A 22,201-nucleotide genomic window follows, 5' to 3' on the forward strand; every position below is an offset into this window, starting at 1 on the left:
GATGACATATCCCTCCTTCTAGTCTGATTGCACCTTTTTCTCTTCACAGATCCTTCCAAATATGAGGTAGAGCATGTCTACTTATGTTTTAATGTCTGCCTTCAGTGCTTCTGCAGGAATATTGTCAGGTCCTGCTGCCTTCCCACTTCTCAGATGTTTGATGGCTTGACATGATTTCTTCCCTGGCTAGTTGATCGATTGGCAAGTTCTTGTCAGCAGGCTATATGTCTGCCGAAGACTGCGGCACAGGATGGTTCACTAGTTCTTCAAAGTGCTCCACCTATCTTTTTGTTGACCATCTTTACTCATGATTATCATCACAGCTTTGTCTTTAGCAGACTTGTCTGGCTTGCTGTATCTGCCAGAGAGATTCCTTGTTATGTCGTAGAGTTCTTTCAAGTTTCCATGGCTCGCTGCTTCCTGACCTTCTGTCGCAAGACATCGATAAATTTTGCATGTCTGCTTTAAAGCTTCTCTTTGCTTCCCTGTTGTGTTTGGTGTATTTGCTTTGAGCTTGTGATTTTTCTGCCCTTGTTCGGCTGGTGTTGATTGCAGCTCTCTTTTCCTTTCTCTCTTTGATTTTGCAGAGAGTCTTGCTAGAGATCCATTCTTTATGCTGGTGTTTCTTGGGACCCAGTACCTCTTTTTCCTTGTGCAGAAGAACGCTGTGATGATTCTGGGACCATGGGCTTCCATCAAATCAGAGATCTGTTGGCATTAGCATCAGTGCTGCTCTCCGAGTGTGTGGGGTGGTCTCTTCCTCGTGTCCAGAATACAGCAGCATTCCTCCTGGAGCCAGTCTTTTCTGTACGGACTGTGTACATCTGGTCTCGCTGATGCCAAGAACAGCAAGGTTGTATTTTTTCATCACCCCTGCCAGTCGGGCTGTCTTGCCTGTCTCGTAGATGGTACTCACATTCCATTTCCCAATGGCGATGGACTTGGTCGAAAGCAGATGGATCGGCTTTGTGGCTTCTAGGGATCTCTGGCTTTCACTGCAAGGCTGCATAGCTCTCAATGATGGAGATTCCTCTAAACCCAAGGCTGGGATGTCTTTTGGTATTTTGGCTGAAGTTTCTGTAGCTTGGATTTTTTACATGGTGTGGTAGCTAGCCCCAAGCATAACCCTCCTCTTTTCGCACCTGGGCTTGAGATTGGTAATGGCACAATTTAGGGATCAAATACTGAAGAGAATGTGCTAAGGGGCCAGGAGGGTGCCTGGCACATATCATCTCCTCTCTGCAACAGACGCTGAATGACGACATTTTGACTATTTCAAAAGTAAATGTGTCAGCTTGGTTTCCTGCAAATGGCTCACCTTGATTAGCTATCAGTACCTTCAAAGGTCATCGTGCTTCAAGTGGAAGCTAGAAAGTGAGTAGAGACTGTTCTCTCAGTAGTAGGTGCACAGAGATCTTGGTAGTTAGGGTCAGTGCGCTGGGATTAGGGAGGATGACTGTTACGCTTAAGTCAGTGATGTTTCTTGAAGTCCTTCCAAGACAGACGTTATCATTTTCCAATGGAGCACATCGATGGTTGAGAAGGAACTGGTATTGCCAATGAGTGCAGGCAGTTCCTTTATCCTCTATGAGAAATTTAGGACTGAGGTTTGACACTGAGGTATCCAGAGCCCTTAAGGAGGAAGGTCTTCACGGTGCTGTTTCCGTTTTACACATTACCACAATGTAACATTTTGTGAGTCAGCCCATGAGAAGAGAAACCACCTGCCAAGAGCACAAGGAACTGCATAGATTGACAGTGACCCTATGAGGTCATGCAGAGGGAAACCCTCTAACAAGGCAGACATATTTTATATTGGTTTCTTGCTCCTTGTACGACTTTATGGCTTGAGGACACTAATGCATACTTCAATTTTTAATAAGCATTGTCAAAGCCAATATGTCTGGTCTTGGCAAGCTAGTTCGATAGCTATGTTTTTTTATTTTGTGCGGCTAGCAAAAGGCAGAACAAAAAATGTGCTGCTGCCTCAACGTGACTGCCATAGCTTGCAATAAAAATGTTAAATTTCAAAAATATTAACCAACTGATATAATTTTAATAGAACAGTATGAGTACTTCCTAGCAGGCAGGTGTACTTAGAGCAAATATAGAAAGCCTTTTTAGCTGTAATGCATATCACAGGAAAATATTATCATTGGTGCAAACAAAAGGTATTATTGTCTTCGAATTACTTAACTTTGATGACATATTTTAAGCATATCAAGATAACTGAAAAAAGCTCCAAAAAAGAAGGAAAATCACAATGGTAACGTACAGATTTGGCCCACCAGCCTTTGCACAGAAGTGCACTTCTTTTTAAGAGAGACGTACACATGTAATTAGACAAAATGCCATCACTTGGAGTACAGTGAGCTGACCCATGCCACCATGCTCTAGTGGGCAGAAGCAACATGTGAATGCCAGCTGAACAGGCCAATGGTTGAAGACGGATAACCAAAAACCTATATATCTATTCATAGGTGTATGTATTTTTTTTTACAAAGGGCTGGCGAGACAGCTAAGCAGTTTTTAGGCCACAACGAAACATGCAGGAAAAAAACTTGATGACTTTTTAATAAATGTTAAATATTTCTTTGTTGATAAAATTAGGTTTTGTTGTTATGACAAATATTTATAGTCGTGCACTGTTTTCTCCAATCCTCCAGGTAGAGGGCATGTCAACAGGGGAGTCAGGGGGGCATGAGGAGCAAAGGAGAAAGAGTGTGGAGGAGACAGAGTGTGAGGAAGGGGGCAGGATAGGGCAAAATGTGTGGGTCGAGAACAACAGTGGTGTGGAAATGTGTTATCGCTGGGTAGGCTATAATGAAGTGACACAGGCTGTGAGGGATGGAAGGAAGAAAAGCAGCTTGTGCCATTGTGACTTCTCATTCTTCCTCCTTGACTTTCTCGAAGGTGGGAGGAGGACCCCAAATATTGCGAGCGTGTGAAGAAGACGCCCCCGTACGATAGCGGCACCCGCCTCCTGGACCTTATCGATATGACTATCCTGGACTTTCTGATGGGTGAGTCTATACCGGTGACTACAGCATGGGGAGGCGGGGTGGGCAAGTGCGGTAGGAAGATGGAGACTGGTTCAGCAGGAGAATTTGTGAGGAAACTAGGGCATTTTTTTATTTGCTTTTATTGTGAAATAGTAGCCCCTGGCTTTAAGCAGATGAATAGAGGAAAAATTCAAACATTAGCAAACAGTAATTACAGGTAAACAACGTGTTCACACAATCCTGTTATACATAAGATTTTCAGTACATGGTTTTTCCCATTAGTACTTTGATGAGACATAGAGATTCAAGAATAGCTATTTAATCAGTTGAGACGTGAGCAATGAAATGTTAAGTACTCTCCAAAGAGTAGTTACTTGTCAGTTGGGACATCACCTGGCCCGTAATTGGCCAATATGATATGTATTTGTATATCAAGATCACCCAAAAATATGGTGGGAGGAATCACAAAGGCCTATATGTTTTCCCTTTCAAACATTCATGTAAATAAATCACTTCAGAACGATTTGAAATCTATCTGCACTATTTATAAATGATTATTAAAGAAAATATAGGCAGAAGTGCCCTATTAAAAAGAGTATAGCGGACTTTACACAAAATCTTATTGGAGTGCCTGCCTGATCCTGACTCTACGAGAGCCTCAACACATGAACATGTATGTGACTCATATTTATTCTGAGAAAAATGGCAGGCAACACTAAAAGCTTCATTACAAGTTGACTGGCGCGCGAACCTGTCCCCCCTGACGTTTCGCGCCTCCTTACTGCAAAACCGCATCCGGTGAAACCCATGCGTAACTCCACGCAGGGAGTTCGGGCAGGGGCGCCGCCCCAACTGGGCCGCCATGCGCCTCTTCCTGCAAAACGGTAGGCGCAAGCAACGTTCCCTAGAATAAATATCCCTCTCTGAGGTGCTGTGCGTCCGCGCGCGCCCAGCCATCAACGAACACGAGCAGCTGTTATATGGCATCGGTTAAGGGCCGTAACAGGGTATGGCACGGGGAAAAAGACCCCGTATTCCAATGTCCGCATGTTATTCCACATTCTAGCTGACATTTGTGATGGGGGAGGGGGCCGCTAAAGCGCGTGGTGTGAGCGCTGCAGCCGCAATAATTGCACAGGACACTCGTGCTGGCTTACTGCGCAGTCCCCACTGCCGATCGTGGGACACGCCCTCTTTATATATAGCTGGCACGTGACAGCGTAACTTCTCCGACGCGGGTAGACTGCAACGCTACCACGCATTGGAGATCGGAGGACACAACATTCCTTCTAACCTTTATTAAACAGCAAACAATGAACAAGTAGATCTATTACCAGTCACTAGAATTCCAGTCCCAATTCGTCACACCATGAAGTCGGCCAGCCGGGAGGATGGAGCTGTTTTTTTTTTGCAGGCCATACCTGGAGTGCTCTCCCCGTGATGATGGCAGAGACGGGGTCACACCTCGCGAGGCTTGGCTCACCTGGGATCTTGCAGGAACACTCGGCGGACTCGCAACTGGTGTTCCCGGCAGGGAAGGTGCACCTTGATCTGACCGGGTCTCGTTTCCAGTGGTGCTTGGCTCATGGTCACTGCCTGGGACTTCCTCCTCTGCCTGTTGACGTGGGCTGGTGTCCATGTATTCTGATGCCGGCAGGTCCGGAGTCCCGGCATCCACTTTCTTGAAGAGTGAGATGTTGCGGGTGACCTCCTCTGTTCCTCTTCTGGCATTTATCATGGTGCCGGTCCTGCGGACAACTGTCCAGGGCCTATGTTCGAATGGAAGCCGGAATTTGCTTCCTGGGTACCTGTCCTTGATATAGACTCTGTCTCTCACTTGAATGACAGACACCCGGGCCCGTCGGTTGGCACTGGCCTGGTCATTGGAGTTGGTCCTGTTGGCTAATGTCTTTTCCGCGTCGATCTAGGACGGGGTCCAGCTCGGGTGAAGTGGGATGGTGTCTCGCACTACTTGGCCCATGCTTGCTGGTCCCGGAGCTGCCTCAGTCGTGAGATGGGGCGTCAAACGGTATTCCCTCAGGAAGCTGTATATGGTCCTCTCGAGCGGTGATCCATCGGCATGCGCAATGCGTATCACTTTGTTGAGAGTACGCATGAATCTCTCTACTTCCCCATTTGCCTGAGGCCAGCGCAGGGTCACTTTCCAGTGTTGGATCCCCCAGGCTTTAAGATAGTCCGCAAACTCCTGTCCCTGGAAGGGTGGACCGTTGTCTGTTTTCACCACTTCGAATATTCCGTGGGTAGCGATGGTCTTCTCAAGCTTGGTGATGACCTCCATGGCTGTCTGACTTCCCACGATCTCAACCTCAGGGTATTTTGTGTAATCATCGATGATTACCAGAGCATAGTGTTCATCTGGGAGGTGTCCAAATTCTACACTTACCCGCTTCCATGGTCGTTGAGGGTTCTCCTCCGTGATGACGCGGTGAGGGCGATCTGGTTGGCCCGCTTGTAGGAGAGTAGGGTCTGCTTTCCTATGGTCACCCCACTTTTTGCTTCCCTGGTTTTCGACTTAATGTGGCAGTGGGCCTGCTAATCAGACCCACAGCCCTGCTGTTCTCTCTCTAAATTTCACACCATGTACTTTAGGTACATCACCAGTTGGGAATTGGGTCACTCTTGTGAGTCCCTGTGCAGTGTACCATAGGTACCCAGGGCATAGGTGTGCCCAAGGCCTACCAGGGGCTGCAGCATATCTTTTGCCACCCCTGGCTGGCAATCCAAACTGACACAACTGGCTGATCACTCAGCTGGGGCAAGGTCGTGTAATCACCCCTTGCTTAGGTATAGTATTCCTATACCTACCATTATATATAGACACATATGCACCTACAAGTCACTCCTATGGCAGGCCTTAACAATCCTGAAGGCAGAGTGCTTGGTTTTATGTGGGATGGTGCTCTAGCATGAGCTGAGCCTGTCTGCAGCTTTTGGAACCATGTCCTTATAGCTGTTCTATGATATAGCCATACCATATACTCTTAAGTGCATTATAATCCTCGCGGTTGAATGCTAACTTTGGTTTGGCTTTATCAAAACATGTCGTGTAAGGTGTCATACGCTTTGGAATACTACCCCCTCGCCAGTTCTGGTGACGGCTGTAGCATTCCACCCTTCTAGAGGGAGAAGACATGTTGTTCCTACTAATCTCGGTTAAAGTTAACCAGAGCCTCAGCATCACAAAATGGATGCTGCTGCCACAGACACAAGTTTGACCTCCTGCTGCTGGGAGTCCTTCCAGCGAGGGAGGCTTGGACAATAGGTTTCCTGTCTTGGGAGGTGCTAGCACCACCCCAGACAGGCCATAGTGTATTGGGGCAGGGAGGGCTGAATGAAATGAGACACTGCCTGGGGCACACAAGGTGTCCCATGCATAGTCCGGTTCAAACCGGTGCGGGGGCACTCCAGCCCCAGCTCTGGCACGAAACTGGACAATGGGAAAGGGGTGTAACCACCCCCTTCCCTGGTCCCACCCATAGGAGGGACCTAGCAGGTAATCCAGCCCCTAAATTTGGTACATAGGTAGGAGCTGAGTCCCAAGACTTTAGATTTATTCTGACTGAAACTTGAAACGAAACTCTGGACCTTCGACGTTCTACCTGAAGATAGAAGACTGAAGAATCTCCCTTGTGGTCAAGGAGTGACCACCCTGTGCAAGCAGGCACCATCAAGCGATCAAAGGTTTGCTTTGTCGACGCTCCCGCCGGATCCCGAGCACAGAGCCTGACAAGACCCGGACTTCCAGACTTCCAACAGCCTGATCCATAGTCACAGCAGAGCTGAGACCCGTGGAGGCGACGAGAGACGTGGGACCGGCCATCTTGGAAAGCCAGCGAATTGCTTTCCGTGCAACTTCTGAGGCACCCTTGAAGTTGTGCATTGGGGATTGAGAAGCCCCAGCCCCGAGCACAAACTGCACCGAAGATCAGCTGTCCACACTCCACGAGTTCTGCGTGTTGCCCTTCTGCATTTTCCTGCTCGATGCGTCTGTCCGGTCACTTGCCCGTTGGCTAGTGGCCTCTGTGACGACGAACCTTTGAATTTACAATGCTGGTCTGGTTGCTCCATAATGGCCCCTGCTTCCCTGAAAAGGAGAAGCCCATCAGACCTTGCTGGTCTGATCCAGAAGCCATCTTCGATTCCTGCGTGGGTTGCCTTTGCCAAGGCTTGTTGACTCCAATCCGTAAGCCGACACCGCCGACAGCGAGAGCCTTTGTGGGACAGTCCGTATCCAGCTCCTGGTTGTCGTCGACACCTCCTGGTCCCCGTGGCTGCAGAAACAAGCTTCACGACATCACCTGATTGCTTCGTGACATCGCCTGGTCCCGTCCTGGTTCCTTCCTGGTCACTGGCTAGTGACCCAGACTCTGTCCCCTCTGCTTTCAGGTACTCTTCATCCTCGATCCGCCCTTGGATCCAACCGGACACTTCTCTCCTGGTCGCCTGCAGCATCTTTCTCCAAGGCTCCATAGGAATCAGCGACTAAACCCGACACACTTTGACACCTATGCACCCGCTTCCTGTGGGTGAGGTAACGCGAGTACTTCGGTGCTCCTGCGGGTATTGACTATCCTAGTGTTTAAGTTTTGAGTAGCTTTCTCCTAGTCCATCCGGAAGTATCCTAAAAGAACTAGTTTCCAATTATTTCGTTCCCATTCTAAATCTATGGTAACTCGCGTGTGTGTAAAGACACTGCACGCGCATCCCGTGGGCTTCCTGCTCCCTATCCTTTGGTATTACAGCGTAGCCCCAGCGATTCTCCAGGCCCTAGGCCGTTCCTTTGTTCGTGACGTGGTTCTTATACCACTATTTTAGTATATGGTTTGAAGTGCCCCTAGGGCATTACTGTATTTTGTGCAACTTATTGTATGATAATTGAGTATCTTGTTATGTGCTTGTGCCTCTGACCTCATAAAGAGTTCAGAGGATTAATTTAGTAATAAATACATATATATTTTATATATATAACCTGTGTGGTGTCCTTTCACTTGGTATTAAAGGGATTGCATATGGTAAAACAGCTGGCTTCACATGCCCTCTTGAGTTTAGCCTAAGACTGCTTTGTCCATGCTACCACTAGGATAGCTGGTCTATAAGGTTGACTTTACAACCATCACCATAAGGGTTGTTTGGACTGATACAAGGTGCCCACTAGAATAGTGGACATCACATATCAGGCCAACTTCTCACACCGCTGCCTGGCACCATGCGCATGACCTGACTGTTTGTTCAACCAGTGGGTCCATTCCTGGGAACCACACCTTGGCTCTCAGTCGGCTCTTGGTTTTCGCCATGCCTTGGTGTCCCCTGTGTGCGAGGTCCACTGCATGTTGAGCCAGACTTGATGGTATCACTTGCCGCGGGCCTCGGAGCAGACACCCGCTGCTATCGACCGAAAGTTCATCTTTGACTCGCACAATTGATTCCAGAACAGTCTTTGCTTGTGGCGTCTTTCGGGTCATTGTGGATTGAATGGGCCACCAGTCATTTGATTGGACTGCGCTTATAGCCAGTTGCAGGCACTCATCACTCCGGGTAGCTTTTACAATGGTCTTGAGACTCATGGGCAGTGGTCGGGATCTTTCCGATATAAGACGGACATATTCTTCTGTGTCTTCGGCATCCTCCTCTTCCGCTTTGGTTGCCGCCCTGGGGTGCGTCGAGAGGTAGTCCGCTGGGTTGGACGAGCCCGGTTTGTACTCCACCCAGTAGTCGTATCCATGTAGTTGAAGTATCCACTTTTCAATCCTCGGTGGAGGTTTGGACGCTGATCCTTGAAACAAGGGGCTTGTGGTCTGTGGACACTGAATGGATGGCCATACACGTAGACGTGGAAATGCCGACAGGCCCAGTGGATGGCGATCGCTTCTCGTTCGATTTACTAGTATCTCTGTTCTGTGTCCGTCAGGGACCGACTCGCATACCCTATTGGGGCCCACTCTCCGTTCCCTTGTAGTTGAGTGAGTACTGCTCCAAGCCCATGGGGGCTGGCGTCCACAGCGACATTGTTGGATCGGGCCGGGTTGAAGTAGGACAGCGTCGTGTCTGCTGACAGAGCTGCCTTAGTGTCTTTGAAGGCTTGCTCCTCCTCGGGCCCCACTGCCATGTGGTTGAGGCCTTTGTCAGTTCCCTGAGGGGTTTTGTGAGATTTGACAAGTCTGGGATAAAACGTCCGCAAAAGTTCACCATTCCCAGGAAGCTTCTTATCTTTGAGATGTTGGTAGGCGCCGGGGCTTCTTGTACATCTCGTAACTTGTCAGGGTCTGGGGCCACTCCTTGGTCCGAGAATGTGTAGCCAAAGAAACTAATCTTGTTCTTTAGGAATTGGCACTTTTCTCGATGTAGAGTCAGTCCGGATTCTTTGATCCTCTGGAGAACTCCACAAAGTTTCCGATGGTGGTCTTCGATCGATGACGCATAGATGAGCAGGTCGTCACTTACGTTTAAGACTCCTGGGAGCCCGCTGAGGACTTCGCGGATTGTGTTTTGAAACACCTCCGCAGCGCTCGAGATCCCGAAGATGAGGCGTCGGTATCTCCTGAGACCGACATGCGTGGAGAAGGTGGTGATTGTTCGGGAGTCCGGGTGTAGTGGTAGTTGGTGATAGCCCAACCGGAGGTCCATCTTCGAGAACCACCTTGCGCCGTTCAGTTCTCCCAATATGTCGTCAATGGTGGGGGTTAGGTGGCGTTCCCTCTTCACCGCGGCGTTTGGGAGGCGCATGTCCACACAGATGTGGGCCTGCCCCGGTTGCTTCGGCTTCCGTGCCACTCTGATCGTGGACACCCACGGTGTGGGCCCACTGACCTTTTCGATAATACCTTGCCTCTCCAGCGCCCCAAACTCTTCTTCCACCTTCTGTCTCAGGTGGAACGCAATGCGCCTGTGCCTCAGCGCCACCGGTTGGACTGACGGGTCAATGTGGAGGGAGACCTCTTTTCCTTTCAGGCATCCAATACCTTTGAAGACGTCTGCGAACTCCTCCATAATGGCCTCTAGTTCTTCCTCTTGCACTGCCATGGCAAATGATATTAGCTTCAGTTCTTCTGCTGATTGACCACTTATCAGCATGCCGCTTCCTTCTTTGGTCACATATACTGTGGTGGGGGTCTTGAGGTCCTTGTGTTGCAGTTCAGTCTTGAAACATCCCAGAAGCCGGATGGGCGTCTTCTGGCCGTATGCAGATACTCTGATCCTGGCCTCACATAGTGGTGGGCGTGGACTTAGTTGATTATATACATTGGCAGCCATCAGTTCGATTGATGCCCCCGTGTCAATGGTGGGTCTCACTTCCTGATGGTGGATCTTAATTCTGCACCTTGGGAGTCGTCGTCTCTTCTTTCGTGGCTGATCAACTGTGAATACATAGTGAACCGGGTAGTCTCCCGTGTTATCATCCATGTCCTCGCTGTCTCACTCTTCCGCTACCGCCTGCGCCGCCTCTTTCCTTGCCATCGCCGACCGGCATACCACCGCGAAGTGGTTCATCCACCCACACGCACTGCACTTTTCCCTCTCGCTGGGCAGTCTTGCATGCGATGGGACGCGCCTCCGCAGTAGCCACACTCCCTCTTCCTGTCTTGCTGTCGTCTCCCGGCATTTTGGCGTACTTTGGGCCTCACCACATTCGCCTTTTCCACTATGTTGACTTGCTCCGTCTTGACGGGTCAGTGGAGGGCCGCTTCCATATGGGGCGCTCTGGCTTGCGACAGCTCCTTTGACCGCCCCAGGGTGAGGATGTCCGCCAGGGGCTTACCATCCTCCTGAAGAATGTTCACTCTCAGTTTGGATGAATAACATCCTTGTATTATCTGACCTCGGATCTCTTCCTGTTCGTCGCGGAATACGCACATGCTGGCCAGCTCTTTCAATCGTCCGTGGAACGCGTCTAGCGATTCCTCCGCTTCTTGCTTGGCTTGACGAAAAATGAACCTTTCGTAGTCCCTGTTTGCCATCGGCTCGAAATGAGCATTTAGGGCATTGAGAAGCGTGACATACGTTTTGGGTGTGGCTTCTACCAGGGTTTTGTAGATGTGGTGGATATCCTTGCCTCCAAGGTGGAGGAGTAGGGCCCTGCGCCTTTCCCGGGCTATGCCAGCCACTTCAAAGTAGATCTGAAGGCGGTCTGTCCAGTCTCTCCATCGCGGGGCAAGGGATGATGGTGCTCCATCCACCACAAAGGGCTCAATGGCGGGAATCGACGCCATCTTGGCGCAGACACAGTCACACCTCGTGGCACGTGCACTGCTTACCTCCTGAGAACACTAGCAGCCGTCCGGCCGAGGGTGAATATAACACTTTCCAGGTCCTTTCCAGGTCCTCTCCTGTGGCTAGTATGTTTCAGGCCTCAACGATGTATCCTCCTCTCACCAGATGCTGGGGCGCCTTCAAACGAGGATTCCACCGTGTACGCAGGGGCCTCTGTCTCAGCAAAGCATGTTCAGAAGCTACAGGGCCTGCCTCGACTGCCACAGGCTCCCCTGAGGGCACACAGCAGGCCAGGAACACTCGGGCTGCTCACCCTGGGCCCAGGGCTGTTATCAATGGCCCACTGATTGCCCCTCATCAAGCACAGAAGGTGCTAAATGTACAGCACAGCATGGGGTAGTTTCTGCCCCTCGTCGCCAGTGTGATTGGGGAGGGGGCCGCTGAAGCGCGTGGTGTGAGCGCTGCGACCGCAATAATTGCACAGGACACTCTGGTTTACTGCGTAGTCCCCACTGCCGATCGTGGGACACGCCCTCTTTATTTATAGCTGGCGCGTGACGACACTCGCCAGCGTAACTTCTCTGACGCGGGTAGACTGCAACGCTACCTCTCATCGGAGATCGGAGGACACTACAACAATAACTTATAATGAACATTTGGTGCAGGGATTCCACCCAGACTCGGAGAATCCGGATCCCTGAAGGCTTGTAACGAGGCTCAAAGTTGTGAGGGGTGGGCGATCTCAAGGAAAGATGCTAAGATTTTGTTTGATGCTGATGGGTTATTCATTACTTGATGTATATATACCCATGGAAGGTCTCTCCTACAGGGAGGGGTGCCAGCATTTATTAAGGCGCACCCTGCCTAGAAAAATATGAATTTCGCATTGTGTAATGTAACTAATGCCCATGTAAGCGCACCGTTACCTTCTGGTCCATGGGTACCCACAAACATTGCTCCAGGGGCCACAAAAGTATGGCCTGTAATGTGACCGAGGCCGCACTGATGCCAGCAGGGTAGCAGTAGGGGGTCTGGGTGGGTCAAGGATTGAGTAAGGGGGTCTAAAAACATGTTAGATAAACAGCAAGCATTTATTCGCTGATTAATAAGTGCTTGCCCTTTATTTAACATTCTTTTCTAAATATTAGTGCTCAGCAACTAAATAGCAGCTGGAGCTGGTGTTCACTAGGGGGTCATATATAAGGGTCAAGAGGGCGGCAAGCGGCCCCCCCGGCTGTACTTAGAGTATCACTGTTAAATATAATCGGTCGACTTCGCGCTGCGTAAAACTGCAAGAAAACAAAAGACGCCAATTACTACTTTCAAGGATAACCGTAACTTCGAACTCCTTAACAAACTGTCTGTTACTTCTCATACCTAAGATTGGAAAGAGCTGTTCACTCAAATGTGTCAGTTTATCTACTTGGCTTACCTACTTGGTAAAATAGGCCTTGTCAATCACATACCGGGTCTTCATTCTAGAGGAAACACTGATTCAGGACATACATAACCTCACGGGATAAGTAAGGTGGTTCAACACTGCTCCCTAGTGGCACAGAGGGCAAATGACGCCTTTTCTGCATTTTAGATGTTGGGCTTCATTTGGAGTTGTTTGGAAATGAAAATCCTCCGATTAATTTCTGAAAGAAGTGCCAAATACAGAGGGGAATCGTCTGATGGAATTTCCTTCACCAACGACACACTATGATTGTGGTAATTCCACTCGCGGGTTCTCATCTGGAGTTCGAACGTCCTTCAGAAACTGAAGTATTTTCTGGTATCACACACCTCTAAATCAATTCGGAAATGAAAGGCTACATTGAACGTGCAGAGCGGAGTGTTCGGTTCTGCCCTTTCCAGTAGTCACAGCCTGGACACATGTTCGATTTCTTTCATACTCTGTTTGTGTACAGAACTCCCTCCCTTGAAACATCCATCATCTGTTTCAACTCTAAAAGAAACTACAGAACGTTAGGCAATCCGGAGAAACTAAGGGAGGTGAGGAGAGTGAAGCCGAACAGAGATTGGGAATACAGGGGAGAACGCTGCAGCTTTTTCACTCGGTTCTTATGTGAATTCCTCTTTGAAGTAACAGTTTCTTTTTCATCTTTCCTACAGTGAAATCCCCAACACTCACCATTTTTATTCAAACTGGTATAGACAAAAGATCTCTTGTGCTCTTCTTAAACCTGTTTGGGTCAAGCTCCCTCAGATGTTGGCTTGTTTATAGTACCCGTCTCCTTTTGGGAGTCAATCTATCAATCCATCAGGGAATTGTAAGCTCGCTACTCACCTGTGAAGGTCTCAAGGCGATTGGGGGGGGGGGGGTTCCGTTCAGCCGAAGAGCCAGGTTTTGAGAGCCTTCCTGAAGGTTCAGGGAGGGGGCGCATCTGATGTCGATTGGGAGCTCATTCCAGGTCTTGGCCGCGATGTAGGAGAATGGTCTTCCCCCTGCTTTAGCTCTTCGGATGCGTGGGGTTTTGGTGAGGACGAGGTTGGCGGATGGGAGGTTTCTTTTGGGTACGTGGAGGGTGATTCAATAGTTGAGGTATTGAGTTCCGGTGTTGTGTAGGTTTGGTGCAGCCTATCAGCGGTGGTTTCTTTATTAGGGTGTGGGGGCGTTGCCCCTTTGTTTGTTTTGTGGCCCCCAGCTCTATATTAACCCTTTCCGTGCTGATGACGGAACCGCTCCGTCATCAGCCGCGGTGGCGCTGTGCTGATGACGGAGCGGTTCCGTCATGGCCCGCCCGACGCGCCTGCGCGACGCTAATTTTACGCTTGTGTGGCACGTTCTATTAAGCGGGCGGGGCCATGACGGAACCGCTCCGTCATGAGCACAGCTCCCCCGCGGCTGGTGACGGAGCGGTTCTGTCACTAGCATGGGCGTGCCGCGGGCCCCCCGCCCCCTTAGCGCTGCGGCGGAATAGCCGAAGCAGCGATAGTGTTAACTGTTTTGATTCAATTCTTTTTTTCCCCTAGCAGCCGCAGTGCAATGCATTTCTGAGTTTTACTTTGTACAGGTGTCAGGGCAGATGTAGGTGGGGTCAGCTTAATTGACACAGGTTCAGAGGACGGTCTGGCCTTCAAGTTGAAGTGAAGTGCACATGTCAGGTTGGAAGGGTGCCTTGCTGTGACCAGCCCGACATACGCACTTGAACCCGCTCTTACCTGCAATGATAGGAGCCCGGGGGGATGACAAGCACAGACTACAAGACTCCTAAGGAGTTCAGGGTTCACCTGACCATGCCAACCCTTGCGCTGCTCTCATGTTGTTAAGAGCAAGTAAGCAGCATTTGGATTGGCTCAGGAGCCACAGGGATGGGGATGAGCCGAGCTGTACAACAAAGCATGGTCACAAGATTCCCATTATGCACGCCCAGAGGCAGCTCACGAGCTCTGAGCTAATGTTCAGTTAAGAATCGTGCCATCTCCTAAGGAAACAGGTTTAAATAAATTCCATTACTTCTGAAAATAATCACCACAAGCTGTTATCTGTGTTATTAGAATTGACGCTCAGTCTCCGCCTGTTTCCCTTGATGTTTTCGAGCCTGAATGAATCATGTCTTAGCACCATGTTTGTACGTTTTTTAACTTTACACAGTGATTTGAAATGGGCATCTCTCAGCCAGCTGTGAATGTTTGTTTGTAAAACACAAGTTACACATTAGGAAACTGTGGCACTGGGGTCCTTTTTCGCATGAAAATACTCTCGTTCTGCTTGACAGCAGCTTTGCAGGCACAGGCCCTGCTCTATTTGTTGCAGTACCAGGGAGACAGAAAGCACCCGCTATGCCAGTTGTCAGGGTATTTGAAGCATGCAGTGGGTATTTAGGCACAATTTAATTAATCACCGCCGTCATAACATCCACATCCATACCAACATTTGGAAAGCAGAAGGAGGTAGATTAAGATTTAAAAAAAAATAATAGCGATCATTAATTTCCCCCCATTGGTTTGTATTGATGTGGGAACAATTTCAGGCCGTGGGAGAAAGGTAAATGAAAGCCATCTTTGGCTTTAAAAATTCAAAGGTCTCGGGGGCGTGGCTTGCGCGCCGCTTCTACATGGCGGGTCGCGCTTGAGCTCCGTAGCGAGTTCGGCCCTTTGAGAGCTTTTCTCCGCTTCTGGCTGCCCTTCATCGCGGAAAAGGCACACCTCTCCAGCGGAGCATGTGGGGAGTTGCATGAGACTATTTTCCTGTGATTTAGCTCACCGGACATATGAATTCCACCGCACCTTTCAACTGCGCTCGCATTCCTGACGAGCGGCCGCCATTTTCTCGCTGTTGACGTTCCTGTCATTTTTCCCTCAGAGGCGCCGCTATGGACACACTCTTGCAGCGTCGCCTGGCTTCCTAGGGTGCTCCTGTCATGAGGCTTCTTTCTGGTAACATTTGTATCTTCTTTTCCGTATTTCATTGCTGCTTGGCTGGTTTTTTTTTTAAGCTGCTGACGCACTGTCTGTTTTTCTCAGTGCACTTCTGCCATATAAAGAGTTGATATTTTTTTCCTGCTGTTTTATTATTGTATTTCCCTGCTTTGTGCATTCCTCTGCTGCGACCATATCCTGGCACACACTACCGTGGACGTCCACTTAGTATTCTCTGTGTCATTCTGCGCACTTCCTGTGTACCTTTTTTTCTCAAGTGGTATTCTTGCAGTATTTCACCTCACAACTGCAATTATGAATCGGTCTATGACCGCCAAAGACTTAAAAGATGTGGGCTCGTCGCTAAAAAGACTCAAATCACTCTCTCCGTCGCCCGAGTCTCCTCAGGCAGACACTGCTTCCACGCTGGATACCATTTTGGCGCGCCTTAACGAGGTACATGATATTGCGCAGTCAACTAAAACTAACACAGACTTGTTACAAGTGGAGGTCTCTGCTATCAGGAATGAATTTAAAGCTCTTTCTCTTCGTGTGTCAGCCACAGAAACACGAATTAGTTCTGCCGAGGATGGTATGCACAAGCAGTCCAGATCTCTCACCCACTTGGAGCGCTCTATGGCGGCATTGCGCAGAGATCTTACTGAACAGGAGGACCGGAATCGTAGATCTAATCTGCGCATTTTTGGTGTTCCGGAGGATTCGGAGAAGGCTGCTTCTTCTATGATAGAGTTCTTATCTCAGTGGATCCCGGACACTTTACAAATCTCCTTTCACAGAGAGTTTGAGATTGAAAGAGCACACCGTGTTCCAACGTTTCGACCTAAGACAGCTACCCAGCCAAGAGCAATTATTTTTAAGCCTCTCCGCCATCAGCACACGGAGCTGATTCTCTCTCATATGAGGAAAGTTAAACAAGTCAGCTGGGAAGGTCATCGTATCTCCATTTCACAAGACTTTGCCAGAGACACAGTCATACGACGGAAGGGCTTCCTAAATCTGCGGAAACGTCTGTCTGAAATGGGAATTCCTTTTTCTTTTGCTGGTCCTTCAAAGTTTCGCATTACGTATAAAGGTCGCACTAGAATCTTCGATGAACCTGCGGACTTGGCTACATTCCTGGACAACCAGTTGGAGATAGAGATGGAAATCCAAAGAGCAACCTCGCAATCTCCTGGTTCTTCGGGAACATGAGCTGTTTCTTGTTTGTTTTTGGTTGTTTCTGTCTGAAAGCCTGCTTCTGTTCTCTTTCTTGTTGACTTCTTTGATGGTCCCTCCTTCTTGCTTTCTTTGTGCTTACTCTGGTCTTCTTTTTCTTCAAGTTAATCTCGATTTTCTCTCTTCTTCGTATGTTTCTTTTTCGGTGGGAACACTTTTTGGCTCTCAACTGTTTTCTGTCTATTTCTCTTTTTATGTGTGACCACTTTTTCTTTCTCCACTGGTTGTTTCTTTTGTACTCTACTCATATCCACATTCTCGCTTTGTTCGTTTCTTCACTGTCGCCATTTTCTTTGTTCGTTCTTCACTGTCGCCATGTCTCCATCTCTGCTCCCTTACATTCCTACTTTCTCCCTTCTATATTCTGACTTTTTTATTCTTTTCCTCTACAGTTCTGCCTTTCCTCATTTATTTTGTTATTTTTTACAATGAGTATATTATATGCCTTGCATTTATCTACTGTTTAGTTTGTACCTTCTATAATTATTGTGTTAGTACTTATTTTACTAATCTTATTCATTATACATTTATCTACTGCTATGCAATTGGTATTTTATGTTTGGAGTGGTTCTCTTCATTATTAGGGTTGCTATTTATTTCTCTTATGCCTTTCTTTCTCTTCTCTCTCTCTGCTATTCATTTACGGTGCTGTTTGCCTTTTTCTTTTTTGACAGCTCCTTTCTCATGCATCTCTATTTTCTTACTTCTGTATTTCCACTTCATAGTTCTGACATATGCTGTTAGAGGTTGTTCTTTACATACGTGGTTTGCTTTACGATATATATTCTCTTCACTTCAATTTTATATACTATTCAGACTCTTTCTCACATGAGTTTTTATTGATACATACTCTATTATTGTACGTATTCTAGCTAGCTTGTTTGCTAAGGTTTTTTTTTTACCCTACACTGCAATGTAGTACTCTTTCCTTCTCAATTTTTTTTCTTTACATTGTGACAATGTCGATCAATAATACTTCTTCCTGGTTACCAGTTCTATTGTTCATGCTATCAGCTGTTATAATCTAAAATTGGGCTACTGTTTTTACCCACTGTTGCTCCCTGTACGGGTCCCTCGCTCGCTTTTTCCACGTTCCCCCTTGCATGATGTTGGTCTTTTTTAGACCTTCCCTCCTACCTCTTTTCTTTCTTATTTCTATTCTCCTGTCATCTCTTTTCTCTCTTTTTTTCTCTTGGTTCTCCCACAGGCACGCTCTTACTGTTTTTCTCTTGTCTTATGATTGGTCCCTTGTTTGTAGGTCGTATTTTCTCTTTCTACTATCAGTATCGTCTTCTGCTTATCCATCTCTATCTACATGCCAGGCTTGAATGTGTTATCCCTCAATGTTAAGGGTTTGAACCATCCGGTGAAGAGGTCGAAAATTTTGGATTATTGTAAGTCTCTTTCTGCAGATTTGGTTCTTTTTCAAGAGTCCAAGATCACTAATAGAGAAGCCTTGTTTCTGAAGAAAGATTGGGTTTCGGATGTTTCTTGCTCTGATGCCTCTGGCAAACGTAATGGGGTTGTTACTCTAATCTCGAGGACCTCTGGTTTATCGATAATTTCTTCTACTCACGATTCGGAGGGTCGGTGGCTGTTATCTAAACTGTCGGATGGTCAGCACGATCTATATGTTATGAATATCTATGCTCCAAACGCTGATGATCCCACTTTTTGGAAATCCATTACCACCACTCTGAATAACACCCCCCATGCTGGTAGTCTCATTGTTGGTGGCGACTTTAATTTGCCGATGGACCCTCTCTTAGATAGGAATTCTTCATTTCAGTTTCGTCCTCCAAAATCCCACAAACAAATGCTTAACATGTGTTCCATTTCGCACCTTCAGGATATCTGGCGTCTTCACAATCCCACTGGTAGTGACTTCTCTTTCTTCTCTTCCCCTCATTCTTCCTTCTCTCGTATTGATTATCTCCTCGTTCACTCTTCTCTTGTCTCCTCTTCTTCTGATCCGATTATACACCCTATTGTGATCTCTGATCATGCTGCGGTCAGCTTCACGCTCTCATCCTTTGTCCCTAAACCGCGTTCTCGCTCATGGCGATTAAATACTGAAGTGCTATATGACTCTTCCCAGGTTGCTGAATTTTCTACAGATATAGATACGTTTTTCCGTGAAAATGAAGGCTCTGTTTCTTCCCCCATAGTTTTATGGGACTCTTTTAAATGCACGTTTCGAGGTCAAGTTATCAAATGTATGTCCAAGCGTAACTCATCGATCAGACAGGAACTTACAGATTTATCTTCTGAAATTAAAACTCTTGAAGCCTCCTTCCGCCATTCTAGGGATCCGTCTTACTTACAACAATTGAAATGCCTAAAGTACAAATATAATACAATTGTTACTAAAAGGGCCCATATTGGGGTCCAAGCTCAAAAGTCCAAGAAGCTACTATTGAAGAATAGGGCTGGGAAACTTTTGGCGGCTACCTTAAAATTTCAAGACTGTTCTTTTAAGTCCTCGCAAATCTCTTCTATTACGGATCGCACCGGATCTAAAAAATTCCAAACAGAAGACATCCTTGAAGTGTTTCGCGATTTCTATGATAAATTATATACTCCTTCTAACCAATCCTCTTTTGACCAATGTCAAGAGTTTTTAAAAACAATTCCGATTCAGTCAGTCTCTGAGGAGGATCGTTCTATTCTCAATGACCCTATCTCTTCTGAAGAAATAGTGACTGCGATTAAGGCCACCCGTTCTGGCAAAGCCCCTGGCCCTGATGGCTATCCAATATTATTTTATAAAACATTCCTTCCTTCACTTGTCCCCAGGTTACAATCGGTCTTTAATTCTTTTGTTAAGGATGGCTCTGTTTCTGGTTCGGCTGCTGAAGCCACCATTGTTGTGATCCCGAAAGAGGGGAAAGATCATTCGGATCCTAAAAACTTCCGTCCTATTTCCCTCCTAAATATGGAAGCAAAGATTTTTGCTAAAATCCTAGCTAAACGGTTAGAATCTTTTATTCCCCATCTGGTGCATCCTTCCCAAACTGGTTTTGTAAAAGGTCGTCTTGCAAGGGATAATATACGCACTTTTTGTCATATTATCGGTGCTGCCAAGCGATCGCCTCTCCCTGCTGCGGCCTTGGCCCTCGATGCGGAAAAGGCCTTCGACAAGGTCTCTTGGCCATTCCTTCGAGCTGTCTTATGTGCGCATAACCTCGGAGACTCTTTCATTAAAATGGTAATGTCCCTATATTCCCAACCTAAAGCTAACATTAGAGTTAATGGTGCTACGTCTTCGTTTTTTAATCTTCGTCAGGGCACGAGACAGGGATGTCCCTTGTCCCCTCTCTTATTTTTATTGTCTATTGATCCTCTTCTTCGACTGATTGACTTACACCCTGATATAAAAGGTTTTTCTTTTGGCTCTCATTGTCTTAAAACTGCCGCTTACGCGGACGACGTGCTAATTTTCTCGGATGATATCGCCTTGGCCATCCCTGCTATCTCTGACACCATCTCCTTGTTTTCTGCGGTCTCGGGATACACCCTAAATAAAGATAAGACGGAGATGTTCCCTTTAAATGCCTACTGTTTTCCTGCTCATATGGGTTTGGCTGGTTTTAAGTGGCAATCTCAACATCTCAAGTACCTGGGAATCTATTTCTGCTCTACTCTTCATGCCACTGTGGTTTATAATGAATCCCAGACTCTCCTCAAAGTGCGTACTCTCTTGGATACATGGTCTCCAAAACATATCTCATGGTGGGGTCGCTTACAAACTCTAAAAATGATGATCACGCCGATTATTAATTTTGTTTCCTCCATGCTCCCGATTAAATTGTCTGACTCCTTTTTTCGGGAACTTGATGCTCTAACATCTAAATTCCTTTGGAATGGCAAACGTGCTCGTATAGCATACAAATATTTGCGTCGACCCTGCGATATGGGAGGGTGCAACTTTCCTGATTGGGAGAAATATCAAACAGCTTTCTTGACATCTCAGGGTGCGTTGTGGTTCGCTACTCCAACACGTCATGTTCCCTCTTGGTTGCTCATAGAACAACATTTGGCTTCGCCTTTACCTACTGCCTCTTTTTGTACTACATCGTCTTTGCATATCCTGTTTTCCCGTTCTATTATTCTTGATACAATTGCTGCGGTCAAGAAATTAGATAGGAGGGCGGCCATTCCACTGCATAAAACTAGATGGTCTTCTCTTTGGAGAAACTCCAAAATCAAACTTACTATTTCTCCCGCCCTCATGGATTATTGGGCAGCAAAGGGTATCTCTCTTGTTCAGCATCTGTATAGTGACTCTGGAGACCCCTTCCCGTTTTCTTCCTTAGCTCAAAAACACTCTTTGACAAATCTCGACTTTTATACCTTTCTTAAACTCAAGGTTGCCGTCTCTAAAGCCCGTCTTCACCCATCCTCCTCCACCATTTCGCTTTTCCACATCTGGATCAAATCTGGTCATGTTGCCTCTAAAATATATAAATTTCTGTCCTCTACTTCGCTTCCTGATCAGACGGTTGCACAACAAAAATGGTCACGTCATTTTGACCATAACATCACGGACCATATCTCATCCGAAGCTTGGCAATCCATTGGTAAATTAGCTCTCCGTAATAAAATAGCTCCCTCCCTTATGCAATCGAAGTTTTTCTCGATTAATCTCCTCCATTGGACGCCTGTACGTCTTCATTCGCTCAACCTTAAAGATGATGATCTCTGCTGGAGCTGTGGTCTGGAGGCCGGTGATTTTCCCCATATGTTTTATCACTGCTCCTTACTTAAACCTTTTTGGGAACTCATTCAGCAACATTTATCTCTTATTTTTAGCATTGACCTCCAGCTCTCCTTTCCCTTAGTCGTATTAGGTCCCCTGGCTGCTCCGACCCCTCTCCCCTTGGATCCTTTGGAATTACAGTTACTAGATCTTCTCTTGACTGTAGCGGTTAAAATCATTCTTATGGAATGGAAATCCTTTTCGTCTGTCTCGTACCATACGTGGTGGGCGTGGATCTCCTTTTTACGAAGTGCCCACACCTCAGTTGATCTAGCACACCTTACGCCTTCCATTTCAAAAGGGGTTTGGACGGCTTTGGATGAATATATGACACTCTCCTCGAAAGGGTTAGTCCCTCAGTTCCCTGTTGATGTGTCTGTCTAGCTATTATCTGTTTTGTGTTCTAGATTGGGTTAGTCCTGTGGGAATCCTTCTCTTTCTTATTTCTGCTTTCCTGTCCTCTCTTCCCTTTCATCTTTTCTGCTATTATCTTCTTTACTTTTCTGCTTCTCTTTCTCTTTTTCTATGTCCTCCCTTATCCCCATTCCCAAATCAGAAGTGATATGGTTGGCCTTGGCTTGTGGAAGACCTATATGGGATCGATCCT

General features: G+C 47.2%; 1 protein-coding gene across 1 annotated transcript in view; it reads left to right on the plus strand.

Moving 5' to 3' along the window:
- Positions 1–22,201, plus strand: part of LOC144824441 (extracellular serine/threonine protein kinase FAM20C-like) — a 55,775-nt gene that overhangs the window by 14,797 nt on the left and 18,777 nt on the right. Inside the window, exon 7 of the mRNA XM_078683546.1 lies at positions 2,914–3,023. Coding sequence (XP_078539672.1) covers positions 2,914–3,023 — 110 coding nt within the window. The remainder of the gene's footprint in view (positions 1–2,913; positions 3,024–22,201) is intronic.

The sequence above is a fragment of the Lissotriton helveticus genome, chromosome 1_1, assembly GCF_964261635.1.
Source record: "Lissotriton helveticus chromosome 1_1, aLisHel1.1, whole genome shotgun sequence".
Classification (NCBI taxonomy): domain Eukaryota; kingdom Metazoa; phylum Chordata; class Amphibia; order Caudata; family Salamandridae; genus Lissotriton; species Lissotriton helveticus.